Here is a 25,172-nt window from a genome sequence, read left to right on the forward strand (position 1 = left end):
CGTCTGCTAGTGAAAGTATATACTCCATATGCCGGATAGCAATTTCTGTGCTATAAGTACGTATTGGTTCAATGTCTCATTCCAGGCGAAGGCGACAGTGAGCGGTGATGGTCCGCGACCACTCTCCTCGACAGACTGGCACAGCGCGGCTTCGCGGCTGACACTCGCCTTGCTTTGCCTCCCACCGGTAAGCATACATCACCATAACAGCTGAATAGGTTGCGTGCCCTTCATAGATGCCAAAATACACTTCCCTATCAATTTTCTTATCACTGGAGAAAGAATTTTCCATTTTGTACTTTTTGTACAATACCCTGGTTAAAACCCTTGTGCACGCCACTGGTAATTTCAGTAGGTATACTTTCAAACCCTCAAGTTATCAGTAGCGTAACTACACTAACAAAGTGTCCACGGCTCGAAGGGATTCACAGCCAACGTGGACGTGAGCTCAGAAGTACCTAGTAGTTACGACACTGTAAATTAAGCTTGCTGAATTTAAATTCAACTACCTTTCTACAGATTTTAGACTATTGTTTTCTCAACTTTGTCGTGAAATCGCTTTAAAATTGCGAATAAATAAATACACGACCCATATCTAGTTAGGTGCTAAGTATCCTTATTATCCTTCTGCCACGTGTGGCATGGGAAGTAAAGAGGAAAGTGAGCAGGTAAATAGTTGCCACGTTACTGTATATGTTGCCGCTAATATTTGTGAAATATTTCACGAATATTCGCGAAAGTACCATATAGCAGTGTAGCCTGGTACGGTAAGATCGTAGCACTAGCAGCCACAAACCCGCCAGCTCTTGGAGTACGAGTAGCATGAAGTCCGGGTTGCGGGTTGGAGAAGAAACCCACAACGAAAATGGCTACCTATATTATAGTCTTATTACCTTTAGACAAATGTAGACCACGTACGTAAGTATATCCTAGTTACTGACAAAGTCTTGGGATGAAGACAAGCATAATATTTTGTAATCCAAACCAGAGCCCCCCATAGATCACTGGCACAAAATGGTTTGACTAAACCCTGAAGTGGGCTACTAAATGGGCTTTTTATTTGTTTTTTTATACTCTACAAGTTAAACGGCTACCTATATTATTTGACTGCAATTTCACCTGATGGTAAATGATGATGCAATCTAAGATGGAAGCGGGCTAACTTGTTAGGAGTAGGATGAAATCCACACTCCTTTCGGTTTCTACACGACATCATACCGGGACGCTAATTCGCTTGGCGGCACGTCTTTGTCGGTAGAGTGGTAACTAGCCACGGCCGTAGCCTCCCACCAGCCAGACCTGGACCAATTAAGAAAACTTCAATCGACCCATCCGGGAAACGAACCCGCATAACCGTCAAAATGCTAATGATGATGATACTTATTATTTTTTTAATTTCAGGTTGCGCTCGTTACAGAGAGCTGTGCTATCGCGCCTCCCAGGCTCATCTCCCCGCTCAGTGCGACAGTCGTCCGCGCGCCTGCGACTGTCGCAACTGCAGCTCGCGGCGCGCCTCAGACTGCGCCTGACGCGACGCGGCGCGGCTCTGCGACCGCCGACCTGTGCCCTCTGTCGCCGCCTTCGATCGATCGATCTACAGCCTTCGCCAAGATTTCCAATAATTTGATTTTTAAAAACATGAAAAATAACCGTCTTCCATGTGATATTATTATTGGGAAAGTTATTTTTATTTTAAACTTAAATCTATTTTAATCTTAAACGCCTGAGACTTCTTAACCTCTTAATTGATTTTAATTTTTTAGTACTTAAGTACATACGATATAATTCATCATAACTAAAATAAAACCAAGATTTTTCAATAAATATACATACCTATTCTACTCATGCAATTTATTTTGCTTTCTGAAATTAGTGCGATCAGTCTGACAGATCGGGATAAAATCACTGATCACACTAATTTCAGAAAGCAAAATAAGTTGAAAGCAATGATATTTCAGGATATATTACGTGTGCCACTTTTTATCAAATTAGTTCAGCGTATGTTACGTAATCTGTATACGCTTTTCTATTTAATAATAGATCATAAATTATGCTAATAATGTATGGAAGTTGGTAACAATTTAAAAATCAGATTATTATCATTCCTAATGAACGTACACTCGTATAGCATCTATTTATCGCAGCATCCACAGCAAATGTACAACTTTTTTGATTAAAGAGGATCAGTGTAATTTTATAGACATAGACTACTAGCTTCAATTTTATATAGACAGTACGCTTCTACCATATTTTCAAGATACCTTTAGATGTCACCTATGAGTAATTATCCTTGCACACCTTTATAAATGGGCAAATTAGAATATTAAAATACGAATGGGTCCAATTTAAAGATCCTATGTATGGAAACTCTATTACGAGTTTGTACCCAAAGTTGTACAAAACCTTACCTTACAAAGGCTATAAAGATACGTTTTCTATGCTGTATATAACTCACACAGCTACTGTCAATATCACCTACAGTTGTGAGCCTCTAAACTATAATCCTGTTTCATACTGTGACTTATCACTCTGTCGTTATTTTCAATTGAAAAGGGGTTTTTTTTATGGAGCTCTTGGGTCACTGCTGTCAGTAATGGTGTGAGTGATGTCACAGAATACCTGCATATTATAATTTTCTAATTATACTATTAAAGAACCTAAGAACTCCATACAAAATCCCTTTACAAAAGAAAACCTTACCACAATTTTAAAACAGAGTCCATACAAACGATCTATTAGACTTTTATACGATGCATTGGTTTAGTTGTTTATTTGGGTTGCTAGCCTTTCCTGAAAATTTCCCATTTCGCTTTGTAAATAGGAATCATCTACCTGTCCCAGTGCCTTACCTTTACTCTTCGATCCTGCGAGAAACCTTTGGTGTTAAATAGATAGTTAAGAATTTTTTAATAAAAATATTTCAAATATTTACTGTAATTTTGACTCAACTAATTTGTAGACGCGTAATTGGACACGCTTGTTTTACTAATAAAGTATTTTAAACAAATACATAATTTTACCGTGTCAAATTAATTAATCATTAATTGTCCGATTAAAATTTTATTCTAGATTAAGATTTAAAGAAATAACGTAAAATTGACTTTACATAATATATTTTATTAGTAAGTATAGTTACTACATTAAAATTTTACGTAAACGCTAAAAAAAAGTCGAAACATTATATTAGCTATTTCAATTGTCTTAGTAAGTTTAAACCGAATCTTCTTAAAAGATAAATTACTAAACTTAATTGTCATAGTAGCTATTTATGGTCGAGATCAGTGTTACAATAAATGTAATAATAAATAATATTTACGAAAATACGCGAGTGTATATTTATAGACCTCTTAATTTTTAATCCTTAGAAGTAACTGTATTTATATTGTATACTATTTAGAATAATTTCTAACGTGTGACCTAATATTTAGTTTGAGAAAGGAGACGGCCCAAAAATGTCCGGATCGAAGGACCAAAGTAACATTTTATGCATTATTTAAAAAAAATGCTAGTGTGTTGCATTAAGATTACCGTTTGGATTTTCTGAGCTGATAAGCTTAATCACAGCTCATTATTAAATTCTGACACTATTATATAGTTGTTATTATGAATAATTATAGCAGATTTTTACTCATATTAAAGATATTTATTCACTGTTGCTATAATCCAATAAATGTTGACAGACTAAAAAATAAAACAGATACATACGAGTAATAATAATCGTAACACGTTAGTATACAAAGATGATGAGAAAATCTTTCCCAAATATACTAAGAGTATATGCAATAATGCAATCTGCCCCATGCAACCGGCAAAACATCAAATTATAGCCGTGTAGAAAGCCTTTAAAAACAATCCCCTATCAAATATTATTTAATCTTTTTTGTATTATCATTGTATTTTTAGATTTATTAAAAGGACTGGACCATCTCCTTATAAACTGTTTATAAAATTAAAATTTACTTCTACCCTATTTTATATAACAATCGCTAGAGCTACAAATAGTTATATAATTTAATACATTGATTTATCTCATGATCTATTTATTTCATTGTACTTACCCAAGTCCTTAAAATTTTAGTACATAATGTTTATTAACATATTTGCAACAACTTTGCAGAGACTTTATAGTTTAAAAATGCTTCAAAAAATTAAATAAGGTATATATAATATCTTATTATAAAAACGTATTTATAGGTGTTATATCTATGATATTTTAGTGACTATTATAATTATAGAAAAAATAAGTTAGAAATTATTTCTAAATTTTGTTTAACGATCTTAACTGAGGGTAGTGTATATAAAAGCCAGTCTTTCGCGTGAATTTAAATAAAACTTAATATTATTAGTACTTTTATTATTTAAATAGAACAAAATACAGATGTCAAATGAGAACATAGTGTTTTCTTCAACATGGAATTCATGACATTGAAAACCGTGAAACTAAAGAAATACCTAATTTAACGTAGGATGCACACATTGACTTATTCCATTTCACTATAAATTCGGTATCATAGAATTCTCGTAATATTACATATTAAGTCATTGTGTACAACGCTCTTTCCATAAACAGATTAAAAAAGTTAATATTTCGCACACATTTTTAACCAACTATAGCAACACCTTGTGTTTGTTTATTGTCTATGCTTAAACGCAAGATGTCATTTCCAGTCACTGTCTATTGCGAAGTCACGTCTTTTGCAGCATAGACAATAAACGCTACACAAGCGCAGGTGTCTACTAAATATGTGACCAGGTAAAAATAATCTGCATAAAATGGTGCATAATAATTAAGATGGAGTAACTTAGTATATGCGATATATCACCATTAATATAATACAGTTTGACTAAAGTTAATTGTTCTTAATTTTATCAACGGCAAAGATATGAATTAAAGGCATTTGAGGCATTCAATTGTATAGGTAACGGATGTAGGAAATTTTGTTGAGCGTATAATTTAATTACTATGAGTAAAATACTGTTTTGCGACATGATTTTTGAAACGCTCTTACAAACTATAACGGCGTGCGCAATATCCACAACAAGGGTTAAGTAATTTAGTATTAATATGCTATGTATTTAAGTATATTAAGATAAGAACGCGAGCACTTTTTGTTTGCCATGGTTGTCATTTTACAACAATTTACCTTTCGCGACTACCTTGCCTAAAAAGCTCGAAAGATAGGACCTTTTACGAAAAGTTTAGATCAGCGAGAAAAGAAAAATTAGCATCAAATGAAAAAAAAAATATGATATCAAATTCTCAAAATACAAGACAAAAACGTAAAATTTGGCAAAAAGTTTGCTATGCTAAATATACACACTTAAAGTTTTAATGTATGTAGGTAGGTAGGTACTAGTAAAAGCTTCGCTTGCGATGGATATTGCGCTTTATGCAGGTCGCTCCACAACACAATCAAAATATAATGAGTAGGTCATGATTAGTTTGGAATCATTTTTCATACACAATTAATGCAAATTCATGATAACATGGTGTAAAAGATTTCACTCTAATTTATTAAAACCGTACAAATTCTTAAATAATAATTAATCATATATAATACAATTAAATTATTAGTTTGAAATAGCATTTAGCGATGCATTGCGACCTCACACGCCCTTGTGTATAAAAACTATGAAAATACAACGTCTTAATCTAGATTCGTAACCATCGGAATGGTTGCAGGAAGTAATTAAATATAAATTTTATTAAAAAAAAAACTTACTGTATGTACCTAAATATAAATTCGGTAGATATGCCAAATGATGTGTATGAAACATTTGGAGTTATTTATTATATTCGAAACATACAATCAGTCAATGTATATGTACTTGTCAGTTGAAATGCAAACTTTACCACATGAGTGGTTAAGTTAATAACTGGTATACGATATAAAATGCATATGATGATGGTTTAGTTTTTCCATCTCACAATTACATACGGTTTACCACACAGATATAAGAGATAACAAGATTTATAAAGTGCCAATTCTTTGTATTGAAACAAGCGCACCCGGGGGCGTGGCCTAAACAAACACATATATAGTGTAATAATACAATGTCAGTAAACAAACCAAGACTGCTAGTTCATGCGCGGAAACGCTTGCGATGTTCCGCACACCCGGGTGTACGCAGGCCACGCCCCCTTGCTACTTCTAAAAGCGTTAGCTTTTAGCGCTGTCTCATCTGTGGTTTACCCTCAAATGAAGTGCAAGATGCACAGACTAAAGAATATCTTAATTGCTTATGTATACTAATATACGAAATACAAAGTTTTATTTAGGTAAGTACATAAGTAACTCTGTATGGAAATCACTTATTCGTTTATTTTCGGTGGTGCGATGTTCACTAAGTATGGTAATTTTTTAAAGAATCTTTTTGATCAAATTCCATGACATAATATCTCATCTTGAAACCAGAAATTTATACAAATATTTTAGTATACAAGTGATCAAACTGGACTGTTGCAAGTCTAAAATGCATACCTTTAACAATATAATTTTGCTTATACAAAAATATGCTTCGGTCATGAACTTTCAAGTACTGTAATGTTTTGTAATTGTGAAATAGAAGTACTAATGGGGCCCACAAAACAAGTTATTACAACTAAAAAAAATTTAAATGTTTCAAATGGTTTGAAACTAGTCCTAAAGAAATAAGTCTAAAAGAAAAAAAAAACTTATCTAACCAACCTAATTGTAGGGACTAAAGTTTATAAGAAACATCACAATGTACTAAAAATATTATATTAACGAGGCAGGTTCTTTTTAAACTATTTTAACATACACACGTAAGTAAATACGTGTAATAAACTAAACGTTTAAAAATACAAGTTGAAAAATCCAATGACAACCAAGGTAATTGCCCGGAGTTCTCTCAGTTAGTAAACATCTAGCTTTATGTACCCATTATCTAGTCAAACGTTTCTTATAGACTCGTATCCGTAAAAAAGAAAAAAAAATAATAAAACATTTACAAACTCAATGATTGCGTTCATAGGAAAAATATTATTTTACAAGTATAATCAAATATCGATAGAGCCGTAAAACAGCTTACAAAAAAAGTCAAAAAAAGGTGGCATTGCCTACACATCAGCTGGTTGACATTGATATATCTAACTGTGCCTGCAGAATCCTGTGACATGCCTTGTACCTTTGTGTTCACACAAAACGATGTGATTTAAATCAACACGGGTAATGTCATATACCTATTGCAAGCTAAATTCTTCTAAAAATAGTATTTCATACCAAGACATCTGATAATAGATATAAATAATCTAATTCTTGTATAGGAATGAGTAACTTAGTATTTTCTTCTCATAGGACGTACAGTGATGTGTAAAGAGCAATGAGGTACCAAAGTAGCATGAGCGATGAGGAGGTGAACTCACACGCTAACGTCGACAGACAGACACATAGAAGTTGACGCAAACGTAGTGCCCGCTCAAGATGTTTGACCTACCAGGGCAACATGAGCGGCGAGGATAACCTCAATCGCTAACGTCGATAGGGATGGTAGGATGACGCAGATGCGGTGCCGCTGGATGATCCGTGGTGGCTCCGTTTGGACGAACGCTGATACCCGTCTCCTGATGCCCCAGTGTATTCATAATCATCACCTAAACGTATACAAACTTATTAATACTGACAGAAACACGGTCACACAAAATACAATTGAATATACCATTTTCTATTTAATGTCTAAATTATGAGAACTAATTAGGGTTTAAAAAAAAAGGAATTACTCGTACTATGAACTTATGTCGATGCTAAAATTTATATTAAAAACCCATTTAAATATTTCTGGTACAATTTCATTCTAATTTGATGATCGTATAAAAGGTGAGTGTTGACCAGCAGTTTATAAGAGCACCTTAACCCTATACCCGGGTCACAAGTCCCGGTTTCTGCTCAGAGTGTTTCTCTGCCACACGGTGGATGCGGCACCCGGCCGGAAATTCACAAAATCCATAGAATGCTAAGATATTCGTCTGTCTCTTAGCTGACTGTTAGCAAGGTAACAGAAAATTAATATTCAGTCCAGTTTCTACGTTACAATAATTATTATAAAATTTAAAAAAAAATTAAATACTTACCGCACCACGCACCGTTTCGCCACTCACCCAGTTTTACAGAGACGGAATTATTTTGGAAAAATATACTTTGTGCCAATGTTCAAAAATACTACTACAAAAGTTCTAAGTAGGTATTTTACTTAGTTGGTTTCTAGTTACTTAAAAAGCATTGTTTCACTGCTTATGGAAGTCACCTACAACGCACTACAACGCCACCTGTTAGCAGGTTTGCGACACAAACCTCTAGCTTTGTATGACTCTTGATTTTTGTTACTTACCTTGCTTTAGCACAAAGTATAGCCTGCCAAAATATGAAATGTGTACCTACCCACAACTCTATAATGATGTCAATAATGAGCTATTAAAGTACAACAATGAGTATTTTCAGAGTACAATAGACTATATATCCTACAAGAGTACTATTACTACCTACATTAATGCATATAGAATTAAGAGTCTGCAATAGCTACACATGTCTCGATAAGTAAAAGCTGAAAGTCAGCACACTCTTCTACCATAGGTAAGGAGGTACAGTAACTAGTTTTGAGCAGGGTAGCTTTAGGAAATACACATTTTTCAGGATCCAGACCCTAAAGTGTCCAAGTACAAAGCGTATTTTTCTTCAATTTTATCAGCAAAAACACATTAAACATGAGTCTCCAACGAAAGGTTGCCATGTTATAGGCATGATTTCTCAAGTAGAAAATTTTATACTTTGACTCTGAGGATCTGAAGGTCCATTGAAACCTGCCAAAACCATTACGGTCAAAAATCCTTTTTTGCCGTACCGTACTTAACTATGGGAGTATGAACTTCAGTTTTACAAAACGAGAAAGATATTGCCATCTCAGACCTAGTCAAATGAAGGTTTAAGCAATGATTTATTTTGATAGAAACAAGTGAACCTGACGCAGTGTTGGACACGTCGGAAACATTACAGAAGGACGGCTGCGGCGACACTATGGCCGGACAGTAGATCATTGGCACCTGATTGTAACAAAACACCTAATTATTACAGTGCCCGCGTTATCAATTGAGTCATTCATCGGTCATTAACAATTTATCTACCTATTAAAATTTCTAGCCAGTGAGTTTTCGGGCTATCAATTATATCCCTGTCTATCTATTTAAATTTTTAATCAGCTTGTTATGAATTGAGAAGTGAGGCCATTAATATCAATAGATAACCCCGGTAGAAAAAAATCCCCGTTCACTAATAGTATGTTTCTAGCAAATAATAGGGGACTTCTACGATTTCTCAATGGATGTTTTGTCATGGCTCGGCAGCTCTTGTCATAAAATTGTTCGAACTAAAAGTCGTGTGTACTACGCAGTAAAGGACTCACAATGGCGTCACCTATATATTAACATGATAGTAAACCTGTGGCGGAGTTCCGATGGTGTCGCTCATGGGGGCCATGCTCACAAACTTAGGACTCCCCGCCGTGCCGCCTACACCGTCGCTCTCTGTTGGTTACGACGCCGGTTATTTTGATAATACTGTCAGGTGAGTAGTTGACTTTTTTTTGTGACAAGTTAACCCTTGCGATCTCACCTGATGTGCAACTTAGTTCTACTCATAGCTAGGACGGCTTCAACGCGACATCGTACCGGAATACTAAATCGCTTGGCGGTACGGTGGTAACTAACAACGGTCGATGCTTCGTAACACCTGACCAGACTTGAGCCAACTTAGAAAATATAACTGTCCCGTGCTGGGAATCGAACCCAGGACATCTCTTGACGACCACATCACTACCAACTGCGCTAGAGGTCGTCAAAACATCGTTGCACTACAGAAACATGCATAGGGTCAGCGCTCTTTTCTCATAGGATCAGTGTTTGGTGCTTAGACCCATCGCGCCGCTTCAATGCTGGTTGATGGGCTTACAGTGACAATGACTCGGGACCTAGTTATGTAGCCAAATTATTGTACATAAATATTAAACAAACATATTCAAGTTTCTATTTAACAATCTATTCTAGCAGTTTTAAATTTATAGTTTTATCTAGAGCAGGGTAGGCGAACCAATGGCACGCGTGCCATTGATGGCACGCGACACAATATTTTGGGCACGTCGTCGCCGATCATAAAACATGTGTAAAGTAGGTATTTGACATAAATTATTTGTCATCTAACCTGCAGCAACAGAAGTCACACTAATTTTACAATAATTTAATTTATGCGTGTAATAAAAACATTCCAAAATGTACCTCTTTTGTTTACTTTATTTCATAAAGAGTTTTGATAGTATTTATTATTGTTATTCTCCAAATAATCAGAAAGTCAAAATTATTTGATGGCACGCCAATGACCCCATTAAACATTTTTTAGAAAAAATGGCACGTTGATGCATAAAGGTTCGCCTACCCTGATCTAGAGGGTACCCTTATGAGTTTTCTCCTACATCGATTAAAAACATTTGAAGATCTGGATTTTTGAAATAAATAAGTCATAAGCCGACTTATATAGAGGACTAAAGTTATTCGGACTTTTTATTAAATAATAAAATTAAAAAAAAAAATAGTTTACAATTTATAAAAAGATTTAGTTTCACCTTGCAATATTAGCGATTTGCATCGAAGGAGCTGTAAGTTTTATATAAATATTTTAAAATTAGTGCATTACTTTTCAAATCAAGTCAACTGTCAACTACCCTCTGAAAATACATATTAATTTCTTCTCAAAAAAATCCATTTTTTTTAAATATTTTTATGTAAAAATTTTTTTTCAATTAAGTAGTAAACGATTTCTTTTAAATATTAATAAAAATATGGATATAGAAAATACGTAAAATAAAATGGCTAGAGAAAATACTGAGAATACTTTACCAGTTGGTGTTAGTGCATGCATATAAAGAGGAAAGTTTAGTGTAATTCAGTCAGTTCTAGAAATTTTTTGAATATAAAACAAATCATTCGGTTACATTATGAAAAAAGAAAATTCTAAAATAAATATTATGGTTAGTTTTTTGCAATAAAAACCGTGAATAATTACAGTTTCAATGCACAGACTTTGACAGGGATAATTATTTTCATGTTTAGGATGCAATGAATAAATGTTTATAATTTTCTAGAACCGCCAATGGTTAGTGTCGGTTAATATAATTAATGGAAACAGACCGTTTGTATATAAATGTTCCATTTGTAACATTTGTATTAGTATTGTAAGACTATTATGGGACCCGCCGGAAAAAACCGATATAAAAACAAAAATTATGATACCGTCTCCTAACTAGGGGGCACTACTCTAGGGTGGAGGGGGTTTGAACATTAAAAATGCCAGATATATTTTGAAATTTTTGATTTCTTTTAATTATCTACGTTTTATAATGTTCTTAAAAGTAGATATATATTTTCATCATAAGATATCTCAAATATTTGCAGTTGTAATATTAATATGTTTTAATTAATCAACCAGTAGTATTACTTAAATCATTAAGATAGAAGAAGCTTAATAATAGGAAACTACGACAAACTGTTTATTTTTCCATTACATTACAAACTACATACTTATATTACCAGTAAAACTAACTCTAATATATACCCAAAATACCTAATATGAATAATGCATAATTTCTACTTCGAAAAACCTTAAGTGTTATTTTATTTATGTGATAGCACTTCGAATAATTACATCGAATACTTTTACCGCATACAAGCTTCTCGTCTTAATATTTTAGTGCTTCGGTTAAAATTAATAATTAAAACCGTAATTAACTAATTATCATTAGGTAATCGTAAAAAAAAATAAGAAATAACAAGGACGCACGTGTACGCAAGTCTATCATAATTTTCCTTTTTATATAATAGTTGCGGACGAGCGGGAGCGGGCGCGTGCGCGGCCGCGCTCGCGACGCGACTGTCGCGGCGCCGCGTCCGGCCCGCGCCCGTCGCGCCCGCCGCTTAGGGCTAACATTTACATTACAACAAATCTAGATAATAGTCTTACAGTAACATGCTTATGTGGCTCGGTCGCGGTCGCCGCTTCCAATTAATTACATTTTATACGAAATTAATACAGTATAAATACAGCGCCCGCAGCGGGGCCGCGTAAAGTAAAACTTATATATTGCCGTAAGTAATTAATTACTTTAAATATTGTACATCAGTCGATAAGTTCACCTAATATTTTTTTGTAATCTAATCGATCGATAATTATGTACTTTATCCACTATAATGAAAAAAAAATATAGTTAAAAAATAATCAACATCAATTTTTTTTAATTAAAACAGAAATAAATAACAACTTGCCCTAAGTTTTATAATAATTAATGTTATAATTAACTGTAAAGCCCGTGCAATTTATTTTACGATAAAATGTGTTCAATAATTACATTTATATTATATAATAATCTAGTATAAATACGAGGATTTTTATATTAATAATACCTGCATTGTTTTTAAATTAACTTTAGAACCGTCTATAGTAAAGATCGACTGCTGGCCGCCGATGCCTTGACTAAATGCAATTTTAAAACGAGTAAAAAATGAACTTAAAAAGATTTCTGCTAATCTAACATTAACACTAGGGTCTCGTATAATATAATTAGTCAATTACGATCATAAGTTTATTTATGCGAGCGCGTCAGTGTTGTCGCGACATAATATTATACCAAAATACACTTTTACACAAACATGGTACTACTTGAATAAACATACACATATAAAAACCGCGTACACTATTATAAAGTAATACAAACAAGAGTCGAAAGGTTAACTACACAACAGTACTACAGTTAAGCCATGATTAAAATATTATTCCATAAACATTATAATATTATAAAGATACAGTATATTATATCTTATGTCGATATTACTCAGTGTAATATAGAAATGCGAAATGCACCGCGACGATCGTATGCGAGGTCGCCGCGCGTCGCGGACGAGCATTTGACAGACGAGCCTCTAACGAGTCTTACCGTATTGTATTTTGCTAACTATTTTTAATTAATAAATTCATCCAATATTTTATGCTTCTCCTATAATATAATAATAATTAAAAACCCATATAAATAGTCTCAATTGATTTCTCACAATAATTTGCACTAAGTTTAAATGTTTGAGTAAATCTAAAATTTCTAATACATATTATACCTTTATTTAAATAAATTATACTCTTTATGTTACTTAGAAGATTGCCACGATGGTTAATTACAAACTAACTTCTTACAAATTGTTCCGAAGGTTTGTGAGGTCGGGAGCCGAGCCCGCTAGAACCTTAGTGCTAATTTAATATCACTGAAAATAACATAATATAAATCATCTCTATATTCACTTAACTTTTTTGTAAGGCATCGTTTCCTAATATTAAACAGACGTGTATATTGTAATCACTTCATCGGTGGTTGCACATTAAACCTACAAAGTAAATGATAGCCGAAGGGTGGAACCGACAGAGGGTTAGTGAAGACGACACAAATGCCACTTGGTACTTACGGCGACAGTGCGTAGGAATGAATCGAGACAAATTAAACCTAACTTACATAGGAACGTTCGGGTTAAGAGTAAGAGCGGTAAGAAACGGGCACAACTACACGTAACCTAGTTAGTGGGCGAATAGGCACCGACGTCATTATTATTAATAATAATATTTTAATATATTGTTTTAAGGTACGAGTTTCAACTTCCTACATAATGATGTGTTTCAGTCGTGTGTAATAATATAGAGCTATAAGAAATGTACCAATACGCGCTTTAACTATGAACATCACATTGTAAGGCGTTTTCCTCTATGTTTTAGCATTAAATTTTGTACTCCGCACCTTTCGCCGGACCGCGCTTACATTCGCTTACGTCTCATATTACTCATAGATAAATTATACTTCACTTACGGTGCGATCTTAAATAACCCTATACTATACGATCAAATTATGCAGTCAATGTAATCGTCAACAATTTCTCTATTAAAATATTAATAACAAACGCGTGCGCTCGGGCGCGGTCGCGTGTCGCGCGCGACTGTCGGGTGCGACTGTCGCGGCGCGAGTGTCGCCCTGGCAGGTCGCCGGCCGCGCGCCGCCAACTCCGCGATTACATTACTTATTAGCTTATCACTAAAATTTTAATCAGTCGATCGGTCAAATGATTGAGCGATATAGTACAGTAAAGGACTAACATTAAATTTAATCTAAAAATTGTTACTTTAAATAATAACTCACTTTGTGAGGGAGAGGGCGCGCGCGGGCCCCTCCGTCGTTACCTCTATACAGCTTTTAAAAATATTTGGCGATCACATAAATTAAAATCTTTAAAACTATGTGACGAGAGAATCGATTAAAATTATGCTTTACACACAAGTAAGTATATATATGTACAAGGGTCCGCGCGAAGGGTGCGGGGTGTCTATATCCTAAATGCTTGAGCTTCAATACTTAACACATACAACTATCGTTTGCTCGTTTATAACAATTTGGCAGGTAAAAATCATTAAAGTATAAAATCCCATATTATAAACTTAAAATTGCATAAAAAACTAAACTTCATTATAAGAAAATAATTATAATTACGAATAATATTTATACAGATTTGCTCCCCTTTTTTAAACGACGGGAAATTAAAATTATTAAAATCACGTTCAGTCATACTTTGTTTTGTTTAAATATTAACACAATTATTACATATGCCTACCATTTTTCCTAAGTCTAGTGGATGGTAAAATAACCAAAATTCTAATATTAAACATACATATAGATATATACCGAATATTTATACAAGTCATTAGCTTAAGTTATGTTGTTTAGGTCACTTTCCCTAAATTGGCCTTGTTTAACATTTTGTCTGTCAAATGCAACGCGACGTGCGCGGCGAGTCGCGCTTTCTCTTACACTTCGTAACATCACCACTACAGTGAGATCCCACCTTTCCCATCCATATACGTGGTGCCATTAAAAGAAATCATTTTATCAACGCGAAAAATCAAATTACGAAGTTAATCAATTAAACATTTATAAGGTGCCCACATCCAAAATAAGAATAATAAAAAAGATAAAGAAACTTCTTGTGTACAGAGACGTACACGCAAACCTCCGCGTGTTAAATACTTCGGAGTGCTGAGGGCCGCGAACTCGGGGAGTGGACCTGCCCAAGACTACTGCTACCTACCACTTTTGTTACATTTCGGGACGATCGTTGCCATTTATCTAACTTTAGTTATGTATAAATTACAATTAATTTGTTTTTTTTAACACTAAAATTAACGTACGCGTGTGGGTTTGTGTTAATGTAGTTTTGTTTACGATATATTAGATTATTATAACGTCTTAAGTTGCATACGTTTTACACGTTCTTATAGTTAATAATAATAAATCGTTACTTTTATATTTATTATATTGCATTGTTATAAAATTTAACTTCTCATATTTTCATTCGAGTTTTGTAACTAACAGGCAATACGATTTTCTCAACTAGGTTTAATATTATTATAAAATGTCAAAAGGTGCTAAGCCAGTCATCATCGGAGGTATCCATTAGGCGAATATCTCGTGTCATTATAAAAAATCTACTAGTTCGTAGGTCGAGTCGGTCCGTGATCATATGCAAGGTCGCTGGAGTGGTATAACCGTGTATCCGCCTTGTAGTCACGCACGCATTAACCGTATATAAATATAAAGTAATTAAAAGCTAGTTTTAATGTCCTTGTACACGACTACCGCGAAAAATTGTAAAAAGTCAATCGCAAAAGCGTGCAAACGCATTATTGAACGAGAAGTTTGTAACACCCTTAATTTCACGAGTACAGTCTACATGTGAAGGAACTGAGAATGCGACGATTGCAACGCTGTCAAAACGCTAGTAAAAGTCATGTACAAAGGAACTCGAGGAGTCGAGTACAAGGGGGATAATTCAGGGGGAGTGAGAGTTGTTATTGTAGTCGCGCCGGTGAGGGCGTTGTGGGCGGTGTGGGCGGTGTGAGCGTTGTGGGCGTTGTGGGCGGTGTGGGCGGCGTGGGCGCCGGGCGGGCGCGCTCTAGGCGGCGGGCCACTCCTTGTTAAACTCGTTGGCGGTGAAGTGTTTGGGTGCGTGGTGCGGATGCTGATGCACACCTGGCGGCTGCGCGGCGCCCGGGTACTCGCCGCCGGCGCCGTACCGCGACCCGCCACCGCCGTACGACGAGCCCTACGCCATCCGCACGTTAGCCCTTCCCGCCCCGACCGACCGCCGTAGCCCCGTCTAGTATCCCGACCCTACCGCTGCCGTCACGTTACCGAACCATTACCCCTACTACGAGTCGAGAGTCGAGAGTCGAATCGAGTTTACCACAGTTCTTCTCAATATTTATTGCTTAAAAATCACTCGTATTAGGGATAAGATTAATTACCCCTACCACGAGTTTATTGATATTGAAACCTCATTACTAATATTAATTTGATTACAGAATGTCGTGCTTGAAAAATGTATACTCGTACTAGGGATAAGGTTAACGAATACCGAGCAGTGGTACCGGATACCGTTGAGGGTATGTTTTCGAGTTAACGAACATGTCACGAGATACATACCACCGAATCTGTATGGAGTTGTTGATCACGACGTATGGTTGGTTGTCCATACTAAATGTATTGGCGCACTGTAAATTAACAAGTCCATAGAAATCCGGCGGAAAAACATAGCCAGTGGTCACGTTTTTAACAAGAAAAATTACATTCAACTCCCTGAACACTGCCAACTTAACCTACGTCAAATTAATCGGTGAAATACTATCGATAAATGATACCCAAGAAAATGTGTTTCCCGTAAAAAAATTCAAAGGCCAATTTTATTGATTGAATACAAAATTTAATTAACTAAATTTAAAGGTATTATCGGTTAGAAAACCCACTCGAATGGTACTTTAAAACTATTATTATGCAATACCCCCATTTATGTTATTTCTCCGCTGCCGAGATACTAGACGAGTATACAAGGCAGATAGGTCTGTCGAACATATAGTCCGATGGAGGTCGTCAGTTAACTATTATAACTATAATTTATGGGACCGTTAGCGCAGAGGGGCCTATTCAAGTTATCCAAACCGCTAAGTGGCCTCGGGCTTGACGAAATGTACGTAAAGCAATATCACTACGGATAATTTGAATAAAACTTTAAAATTATAAAATAAATTAAAAAAAAAAAACGATTATATGCCAGCTTAATGTCGATTACATAGAGTTGAATTAGGCCACTTGCGTTGACAATCGTTATTGAACGAATTGTTGTCCCATCAACCGCGTTCATAGTGCAACTACATGTAATGAAGTTATTATTTGTCAATCAACTTGTTCGTCAGTGCAGTTGATGGAGCGACAATTCGCGTCGGTGCGCCGGCCGCGTCGCGCCGAAGCCTACACGGTCACCAATTAGCTTCGGGCTCGCCGATTATTATTTAATATTATGATTAATGAATAAGTATAAAAATAGAAATTTGTCCAAACTAAACTGAGGCTTCGTGGACGCGGCCGAGCCGTCTCGTGGGGACACTGAATGTGGCTGGTTCACATGGTGGGGGGTGGAACGATCAAGGCTGTATTGTATGCTAGAGGCGAGACCACATTGAGTGACCCCCAAGGGCGCCGGGGCACAGATTTGCGTATATGCTCTCTGGTTACATTTAACATAATAGTTCGAATTTCATCTCTGAACACTTAAAGTACAGCTCTTAATCTTATTTTATCATTAAAATTATCTATTAATGAACCTGTAACAATATGAGAAAATCCAAATTTTACTAATTTGTACTTTAAATGCCAATTTACAAGTGTTGAGATGAAACAAAGCGATATTTAATCATCTCGCACGTCTACAAAAATGCAATATGAACATCAAATGGAACTAAATGTAAGCTTAATCTCTAGTGCGGTGCGATGCCTTTAAGGTGAGCCCGCGCGATCGGCGCTACACCGAACCGTCCATAGTGAGAAATCCCCAGTTTCGCGACATACCCTCATCCGAACCCACCCTTAGCTCTAATTGTCTTTCTGGATGAGCCACTCTGGTGGGCCCTGATCGACCAGCTGCAAAAGAAGAATTACAGACATAAAGTCCCACTCGCCAATGCTCCAACCTGGATCAGCACATATGTAAGTAGCGCAGAGCGTGAAGATGGACCTGCCAAAGCGTGAACCCCACAGGGCGATGAGAGGAGCCGGGAGGGGACGGGAGCGGGGCGGGGGGCGGCTGGTGATGAGAGACCTTCAGCGAAACCTCTGTACACGTTCGTCTCCTCGATTTGTCACTATGGATGGAGTCGGCCCGCCGACTGCGCCTCCGAGTCCGAAAAGACACCGCACGTCTCGCGCAGCGGCGTAGCTAGCTAACCAAGGGCCCTGGTGCAAATTAAAAAAAAAAAGGGAAACCCACTACTATCTAAACCGGTTAGGTTCAATCAAGTAAAAATATTATCGATCGCGATTCTCTGGCCCCGGGGCATTGCACCGCCGGGCCCGTGGGTAGCTACGCCATGGTCTCGCGCCGAGGAGCATGCACTGCGGCGCCACACAAGCGCTAGGGGACGGCACACGGATGCGACGGATGCGGCGGATGCGACGGATGCAACTAGGATGGGCTCTAGAGTACGGCATGCTGCGAGCGGCTCTCGCTCCACGTTTGTTTGCATTCAGAATGTTTTCGCTGAATTTCGCTCGTCCACCGCAGTGACATGGCTCGATCGCATTCACTCACGAATCGCAAACAAACTCGCGGCAAGTACAACCAAATTGAACTGTGCTACGTTCCGCGGAGGCATTCATTCATTCAGTCAGACCATTCGCTCGTTCACTCGGGAGCGGGGACCGGTCATGCAGTCGCGTACCGAAGTGCCACGTCAAACAAAATGTGGAGGTGGATGCAGGAGTAAATCAAGATAAAGCGGGATGTGAGCGGACCAGCGGAGAACGGTTGAAAGGAGAAAGCCCCGAGGGTTAGCAAATCATATTAAGACATAATGATCATCGATCTCCTATTAAAAAGTGGATGCACAATCAGCGACCAAAAAACGTCCCCACTTAATGAGTGCCAAACACAACTTCTTGGCACTCGATTCAAGTAGTCGCATTTGCAAATTCAACCTTTGAATTTGGGATTTTATTGAATATTGGAATTTAGGTATTCTTTACCAATAATTCTATATTTTTTTTTATAAAGCAAAATTGGCCAGTTTTTAAGTGAAATTTTCTATATGATTGTGTATCCTTTTATTATAAGAGGTCAATGATAATGATACATCAACTTGGCTGTACTTTTGTTAGACACTCAGCTTTAATGAATTGTGAATGAGTTTTATCACATCTCAAGCAATTGATATCATTAAAATCTTCAAAAACAGTAATTATTGAAAGAATATGTGTAGTAATGAAATAATCCAAAAGTCAATTTATATCAATGAACTGAGTAAATAATTAATGTTTGGGATTAATGAATTTAGAAGCAAAGCCATCACAACAAAACACGAGAAACGAGAAATGTAATTTTCAAAAACTTTGCATTACTCCTATTATGCACCGAATAGATGGATGATGATTCACTTGGAATGTCTTCAAAAATGTTTAATTATAAATGAAAAGCAGCTTTTGAAAAAATTACAAGCAGTTTGTACCATAATAAGCGCCTCGGCCTAACTAAAATGTTGAGCTGTCTTTAATCAAGCAAGATATATATTTAATTGTTTTGTTTGTAACATACATATTTTCCAACTGTACGAAAATGCTGTGTCAATACTAAATAATAGACATTGATATTCAATAAAACGACTGTTATATTTATGCTTTTAGATACACATATAGTATTTTTATGTGACACAAATTATTTGCACAGTTGAAAATATAGTACGTTCAATGACAAGCATGAATAATATATGCAAAGCCGTCCTTATAAATAAATACATTTTGTGCAGTCGTAAATTTTTAATATACGATACTATTAAAGTTGAATCAAGACAAAACCAAACCTAACTGAACAATTGATAACTGAAAACAACCAATAATTGACAATTAATATACTAATATTTAATAAAGGTAAAGTTTAGGGTTAATCTCTGAATTTACTAAAAGAATTTTAATAAATTATATTACTTACTAGCGGACGCCCGCGACTTCGTCCGCGTGAAACCCTACTACTACCTTACCCTACTCCCACTCTACAGCTAGCCTACTATACAGTGGATGAATAGGGACTCAACCCTACCCCTACCCTACCACGCGACGGAAGCTTAAAAATGGATTAACTTCTCCCGTTTTCCCAAAATTTCCCTTCACTGCTCTGCTCCTATTGATCGTAGCGTGATGAAAAGTGTACTATAACCTGCCCAGGAATATGAAGAATAATTGTACCAAGTTTCGTTAAAATCCGTCGAATAGTTTTTATTTCTATAACAAATACATAGACAGAAAGTCAGACAAAAATTTTACTGATTGCATTTTTGGCATCAGTATCGATCACTACTCACCCCTAATTATTTTGGAAATATATTTTTCATGTACAGAATTGACCTGTCTACAGAATTTATTATAAGTATATATGTACTTGGGTCCATCAAAGAGGCCTATGTCCAGCAGTGGACGTCCATCGACTGATAATGATGACGTCTGTCGGCGTTTTAAAAAGAGTTTATTTAAACAGGGTAATCATTGGTAACTCCAAGAGTCTGGTATACAAAAATATTTATTGGTAATATAAATATTTTTGTATACCAGACTCTTGGAGTGACAAAGATTTACTTTAAAGGAGAGAAGGAGTCTGCTCTTTAAAATTCGAAAAATTAGTATTTTCCAAAAGGAAGAAGTTGGGGCCTTCTGCTAGAATCAGATAAGTATCGATTGACCACTATGACCCCGTCATGGGTGTTGATGTACCATGAGTTTAAGACGGGATATACTGGCTTAGAAATAATAAAAGGAGGCTGATTTTCTAGAAGATAATTTTTAGTACTGTCATAAGAAAAGCTTGCATAGACTACAGTAAATATCTAGAGACAACGATGAAGACTTGGTTAATACACATTTGACGAAATTTTATTCTGCCAATCCGCATTAATCAGCGTGGTGGACTATTTAGCCTAACCACTCTCATTCTGAGAGGAGACCCGAGCTCAGCAGTGAGCTAAATATGGGTTGATAATGACGAGTATTACACTAAATTATGAATTCAACTTGTGTAAAGATGAAAGCATTTTTAATCCCCCAATAATTTCAAAAATTAAACTCATTAGTATGGTGTAATAATGTGATTTAGATTTAACACATTATTTTAATATAGGCTCAGGGGCACAATTTTGGGTATTTAGGACACCCAAGCCCCCTACAAAGGATTTAATAGTTTTCAAAACCAATAAGATAACCAACTTCAGCCTGTTTCTAATAAGATGGTTTAGACTACTATAATTCAGCCGGACTTTCACAAGTATCTAATGCCATACAAAATGTATTTATTTAGTAGCACCCAAAACCCAGAATTCCATTAAAAAACTCAATTTGGCAAAAATCACTTAATATAGGTTAAACACAATATTCTAACAGAGTATAAAAAGGCGTAATACGTAATGGTTCATGCCAGGCATACATTGTATTTACGACCGGGTCCTATATTATTTTTCAATATGCAGTAAATAATACATACCCATATCAAAGGTTTTCTAAAGAATATTTGAAAAAATCAAGCTGAAATGGACTTCATAGTAGCATACTGGAACTACACTCTTGGTAACATTTAATGTGTCAACTATGACGTCACAATAATTGGACTTTTGAAATTTGAATGTGACATCACTCATGGTTGGACTCCTTTTGTGGAAATTTCAAGCAATCAACTTTACGTCAGTGTTAATAAACCAAACTTGATAAAATTCATACAATTTCATACAAATTTGACAAAAGGTTTGATACTCATTAAAGCTAAGTAGGTCAAATAAATCAATATATTTTGTTATCTGCAATATAGGACCCGGGCATAATGCAGGAAGGTATTCAAAACCATTTTGTCAAAATTTCAGTAAAATAAATCAACAAAATGATTCTAAAAACTATATTTAATGAATGTGGGGGTATAAATTAATTATTGTGTAAGGGTCTAGTTCACATGGTAAAACGTCGGCATGATAATTTTTAAGTAAGGATCCATCAAATTTGTATGGAATAAAGACCTAAGGGCCGTCCATACAAATTGGCAGATTTCCGCTAATACTGAAATCACATAGGTATCTTGAAAATTAAAATAAAGCTTAAATCAATCTGTCTTGTTATGTGAACTAACCCTTTAGTCATAAAAACGATTAAAATAGCCTCTAAAAACACAGTAAAATGAACAAAACAAAAAATTTGCAAAAATGTAAATAATTGTTACGCATAATATAAAGATACATTTGCATAGTGTAGGATACATGTTATCTTTTTGGCATACTTTTTTGTATTTTTTGCATCCTAAACTATGCATTTTGTAATAATTTGAGTATTTGACATTGATAATGACGTAACTGGACTTCATTGACAAGTGCTGTTTAAAAATTCTTCAAATTCAAAGTATTAAAATGGCATACACATTGCTGGACAAATTTGAAACTAATTAATTAATGAAAACTGACTAGTTACATAGGGACTAATATTGCACCTAAACATTGTAACAGCGTCAACGTATTACTATGGTTAGTCAACAGTACGTCGCTATTACCCGAAAATGTGTTACAAGCTATTGTTATAAATATTGTTAAATTCTAATTAAATACAAATAAAATCGAACCAGTTTTAGTAATTCATTCAAATAAAATTATGTTGGTAAAAATTAAGTTCTAGAAATGTAAAACACCGGACAAGCAATCAAAAAGCCTAACCATGTCCGGATTTATCGGTACGCCTGGCAACGCCAGTCACAGCTGATGCCTAAAACTGGCCACGAGCTCCCAGTTACGTCACAATCCGTCGATGTGGTGTGGTGTGCGTGTGTGTGTGGTGTGACGTCACGCGTGTGCCGGTACCTGGTCCTGCTGGTACGCGGGCGGGTACTGCTGGTACGAGTAGTCGGCCGCCGAGGAGCTCTTGGACAGAGCCGCCGACGACAGCGCGCCGGCCAGTGCGGGCTGCGCGCCACCCGCCGCGCCGCCGCCGCCGCGCCCGTACATCTCGCCGCCCTCCGACAGGGGCACGTACGAGCCTGGGGCACAAAACAACCACACTCGTAAAACATTTTTATTTATTTATTTATTTAAGCCATCTAAAATCATCAATCATCTAAATTACATAATATTTATTACATGCTTTACAGTTAAATTTCATCCCACTGCTGGGCAAAGGCCTCCCCCTTCCTCTTCCATTGTGTCCTTTCCATTGCTGATCGGGTCCAGTATGTCCCTTCAAAGGCAATCAGATCGTCTTTCCATCTACTAATTGGTCTGCCTCTTTTTCTTTTTTCCTCCCTTGGGCACCACGATGTTGTTATGCTACTCCAATCGTCATTTGATTTTTTCTTATGTGTCCTGCCCAGTTCCATTTCAACCTCTTTGTTATTTTTCCTACGTCTTTCACTTTACTTTTTAGTCGTATATGGGTATTTCATATAACATGCGTTAAATAAATAAGCCTATCTTCTAGTTGCATTCATAACTAACTAGCGGACGTTCTTAGACCTTAGGTTGACCCTGTCGCAAAATTCGTTCATAGCGAACATGCGGTTTTTGATATTTCGTTATGAGCGACTTTCTTATGTACACATATTATAAGATAGACTTTTTATTTTACTACAATATTTTATAGTCTATTCTTGGCGTCCTGAAAGTCGCATTAGAATAATACATACATACATAGTGCACAATAGGTAAGTGGTAGGCACGTTTTATTGATTTTTAACTAAAAATAACATTTCGATTGGTACCAACATTCCATATGCACAACGTGTTAAAAGTGAAAACATGTAGATCTAAACGTGATACTAACTTCTACTCTTATCAATGTACGCCACCGACCGTAGGGCACCGTGGAGGGTTCACTAAGTCTACTAGGCTACGTCGGATAAAGGGTACCGAGGGGAGTTCACTGGGTCCACTAAGCTACGTCGTATAAATAAATCTTTTCATTTTGTTTCTACTCTATTCTATCAATGTACTTGTACACGACCGACCGTGGGGTACCGAGGGGGGTTCGCTAGGCTACGTCGGATAAATAAATATTTCTTTTTCGTTTCTACTCTATTCTATCAATGTACTTGTACGCGACTGACCGTGGGGTAGCGCGGGGGGTTCACTAGGCTACGTCGGATAAATAAATCTTTCTATTTTGTTTCTACTCTATTCTGTACATGTACTTGTACGCGACCGACCGTGGGGTACCGAGGGGGGTTCACTAGGCTACGTCGGATAAATGAATATTTCTATTTTGTTTCTACTCTATTCTATCAATGTACTTGTACGCGACCGACCGTGGTGTACCGAGGGGGGTTCACTAGGCTACATTGGATAAATAAATATTTCTATTTTGTTTGTACTCTATTCTATCAATGTACTTGTACGCGACCGACCGTGGTGTACCGAGGGGGGTTCACTAGGCTACGTCGGATAAATAAATATTTCTATTTTGTTTCTACTCTATTCTATCAATGTACTTGTACGCGACCGACCGTGGGGTACCGAGGGGGGTTCACTAGGCTACGTCGGATAAATAAATATTTCTATTTTGTTTCTACTCTATTCTATCAATGTACTTGTACGCGACCGACCGTGGGGTACCGAGGGGGGTTCACTAGGCTACGTCGGATAAATAAATATTTCTATTTTGTTTCTACTCTATTCTATCAATGTACTTGTACGCGACCGACCGTGGGGTACCGAGGGGGGTTCACTAGGTCCACTAGGCTACGTCGGTAGGCACTCACCGGAGCCAGTCGAGTTGGAGTTCTGCGGCATGCTCCAGTTAGTCCAGCTGCCGCCCGCCGACGCGCCCGCCGGGGCCGAGCTGTAGTTAGCTGTTGACCAACAATACATACTGTTAGTATGTACTACCACTAGCTGTCTACCGCCCGGCTGGACGCGTGGGCGTGCCCCATTATACCTCCATACCATACGTTAGCCTTCTTTGTGTTTTATTTTTAAATGACGAGTCTCTATGTTCGGCTGTATGGTTTTTTTTTTCTATATATAAAATATTAT

The 25,172-nt window shown here is 36.5% G+C and overlaps 2 protein-coding genes across 7 annotated transcripts in view; one reads left to right on the forward strand and one right to left on the reverse strand.

Moving 5' to 3' along the window:
- The window catches only part of LOC112044676 (ankyrin repeat domain-containing protein 29-like), a 55,769-nt gene extending 51,976 nt beyond the window's left edge, over window positions 1-3,793 (forward strand). Inside the window, exons 11-12 of the mRNA XM_052886433.1 lie at window positions 86-187; window positions 1,402-3,793. Of these exons, the coding sequence (XP_052742393.1) occupies window positions 86-108 (23 nt within the window). The 3' untranslated portion in view covers window positions 109-187; window positions 1,402-3,793. The remainder of the gene's footprint in view (window positions 1-85; window positions 188-1,401) is intronic.
- A 540-nt stretch (window positions 3,794-4,333) lies between these two features.
- The window catches only part of LOC112044663 (heterogeneous nuclear ribonucleoprotein 27C), a 36,987-nt gene continuing 16,148 nt past the window's right edge, over window positions 4,334-25,172 (reverse strand). The window contains exons 7-12 of one of the 6 annotated variants that reach the window (XM_052886432.1): window positions 24,899-24,988; window positions 23,010-23,185; window positions 16,117-16,189; window positions 9,453-9,538; window positions 8,977-9,058; window positions 4,334-7,615 (exon numbers count right to left, since the gene is read on the reverse strand). In XM_052886432.1, coding sequence (XP_052742392.1) covers window positions 7,494-7,615; window positions 8,977-9,058; window positions 9,453-9,538; window positions 16,117-16,189; window positions 23,010-23,185; window positions 24,899-24,988 — 629 coding nt within the window. In that variant the 3' untranslated portion in view covers window positions 4,334-7,493. Of the gene's footprint in view, window positions 7,616-8,976; window positions 9,059-9,452; window positions 9,539-16,116; window positions 16,190-16,824; window positions 18,061-23,009; window positions 23,186-24,898; window positions 24,989-25,172 lie in introns of those variants that run through there. The other 5 variants (XM_052886429.1, XM_052886431.1, XM_052886430.1 and 2 more) reach the window with 5 other exon arrangements.

Source organism: Bicyclus anynana, chromosome 17 (assembly GCF_947172395.1).
Source record: "Bicyclus anynana chromosome 17, ilBicAnyn1.1, whole genome shotgun sequence".
Classification (NCBI taxonomy): domain Eukaryota; kingdom Metazoa; phylum Arthropoda; class Insecta; order Lepidoptera; family Nymphalidae; genus Bicyclus; species Bicyclus anynana.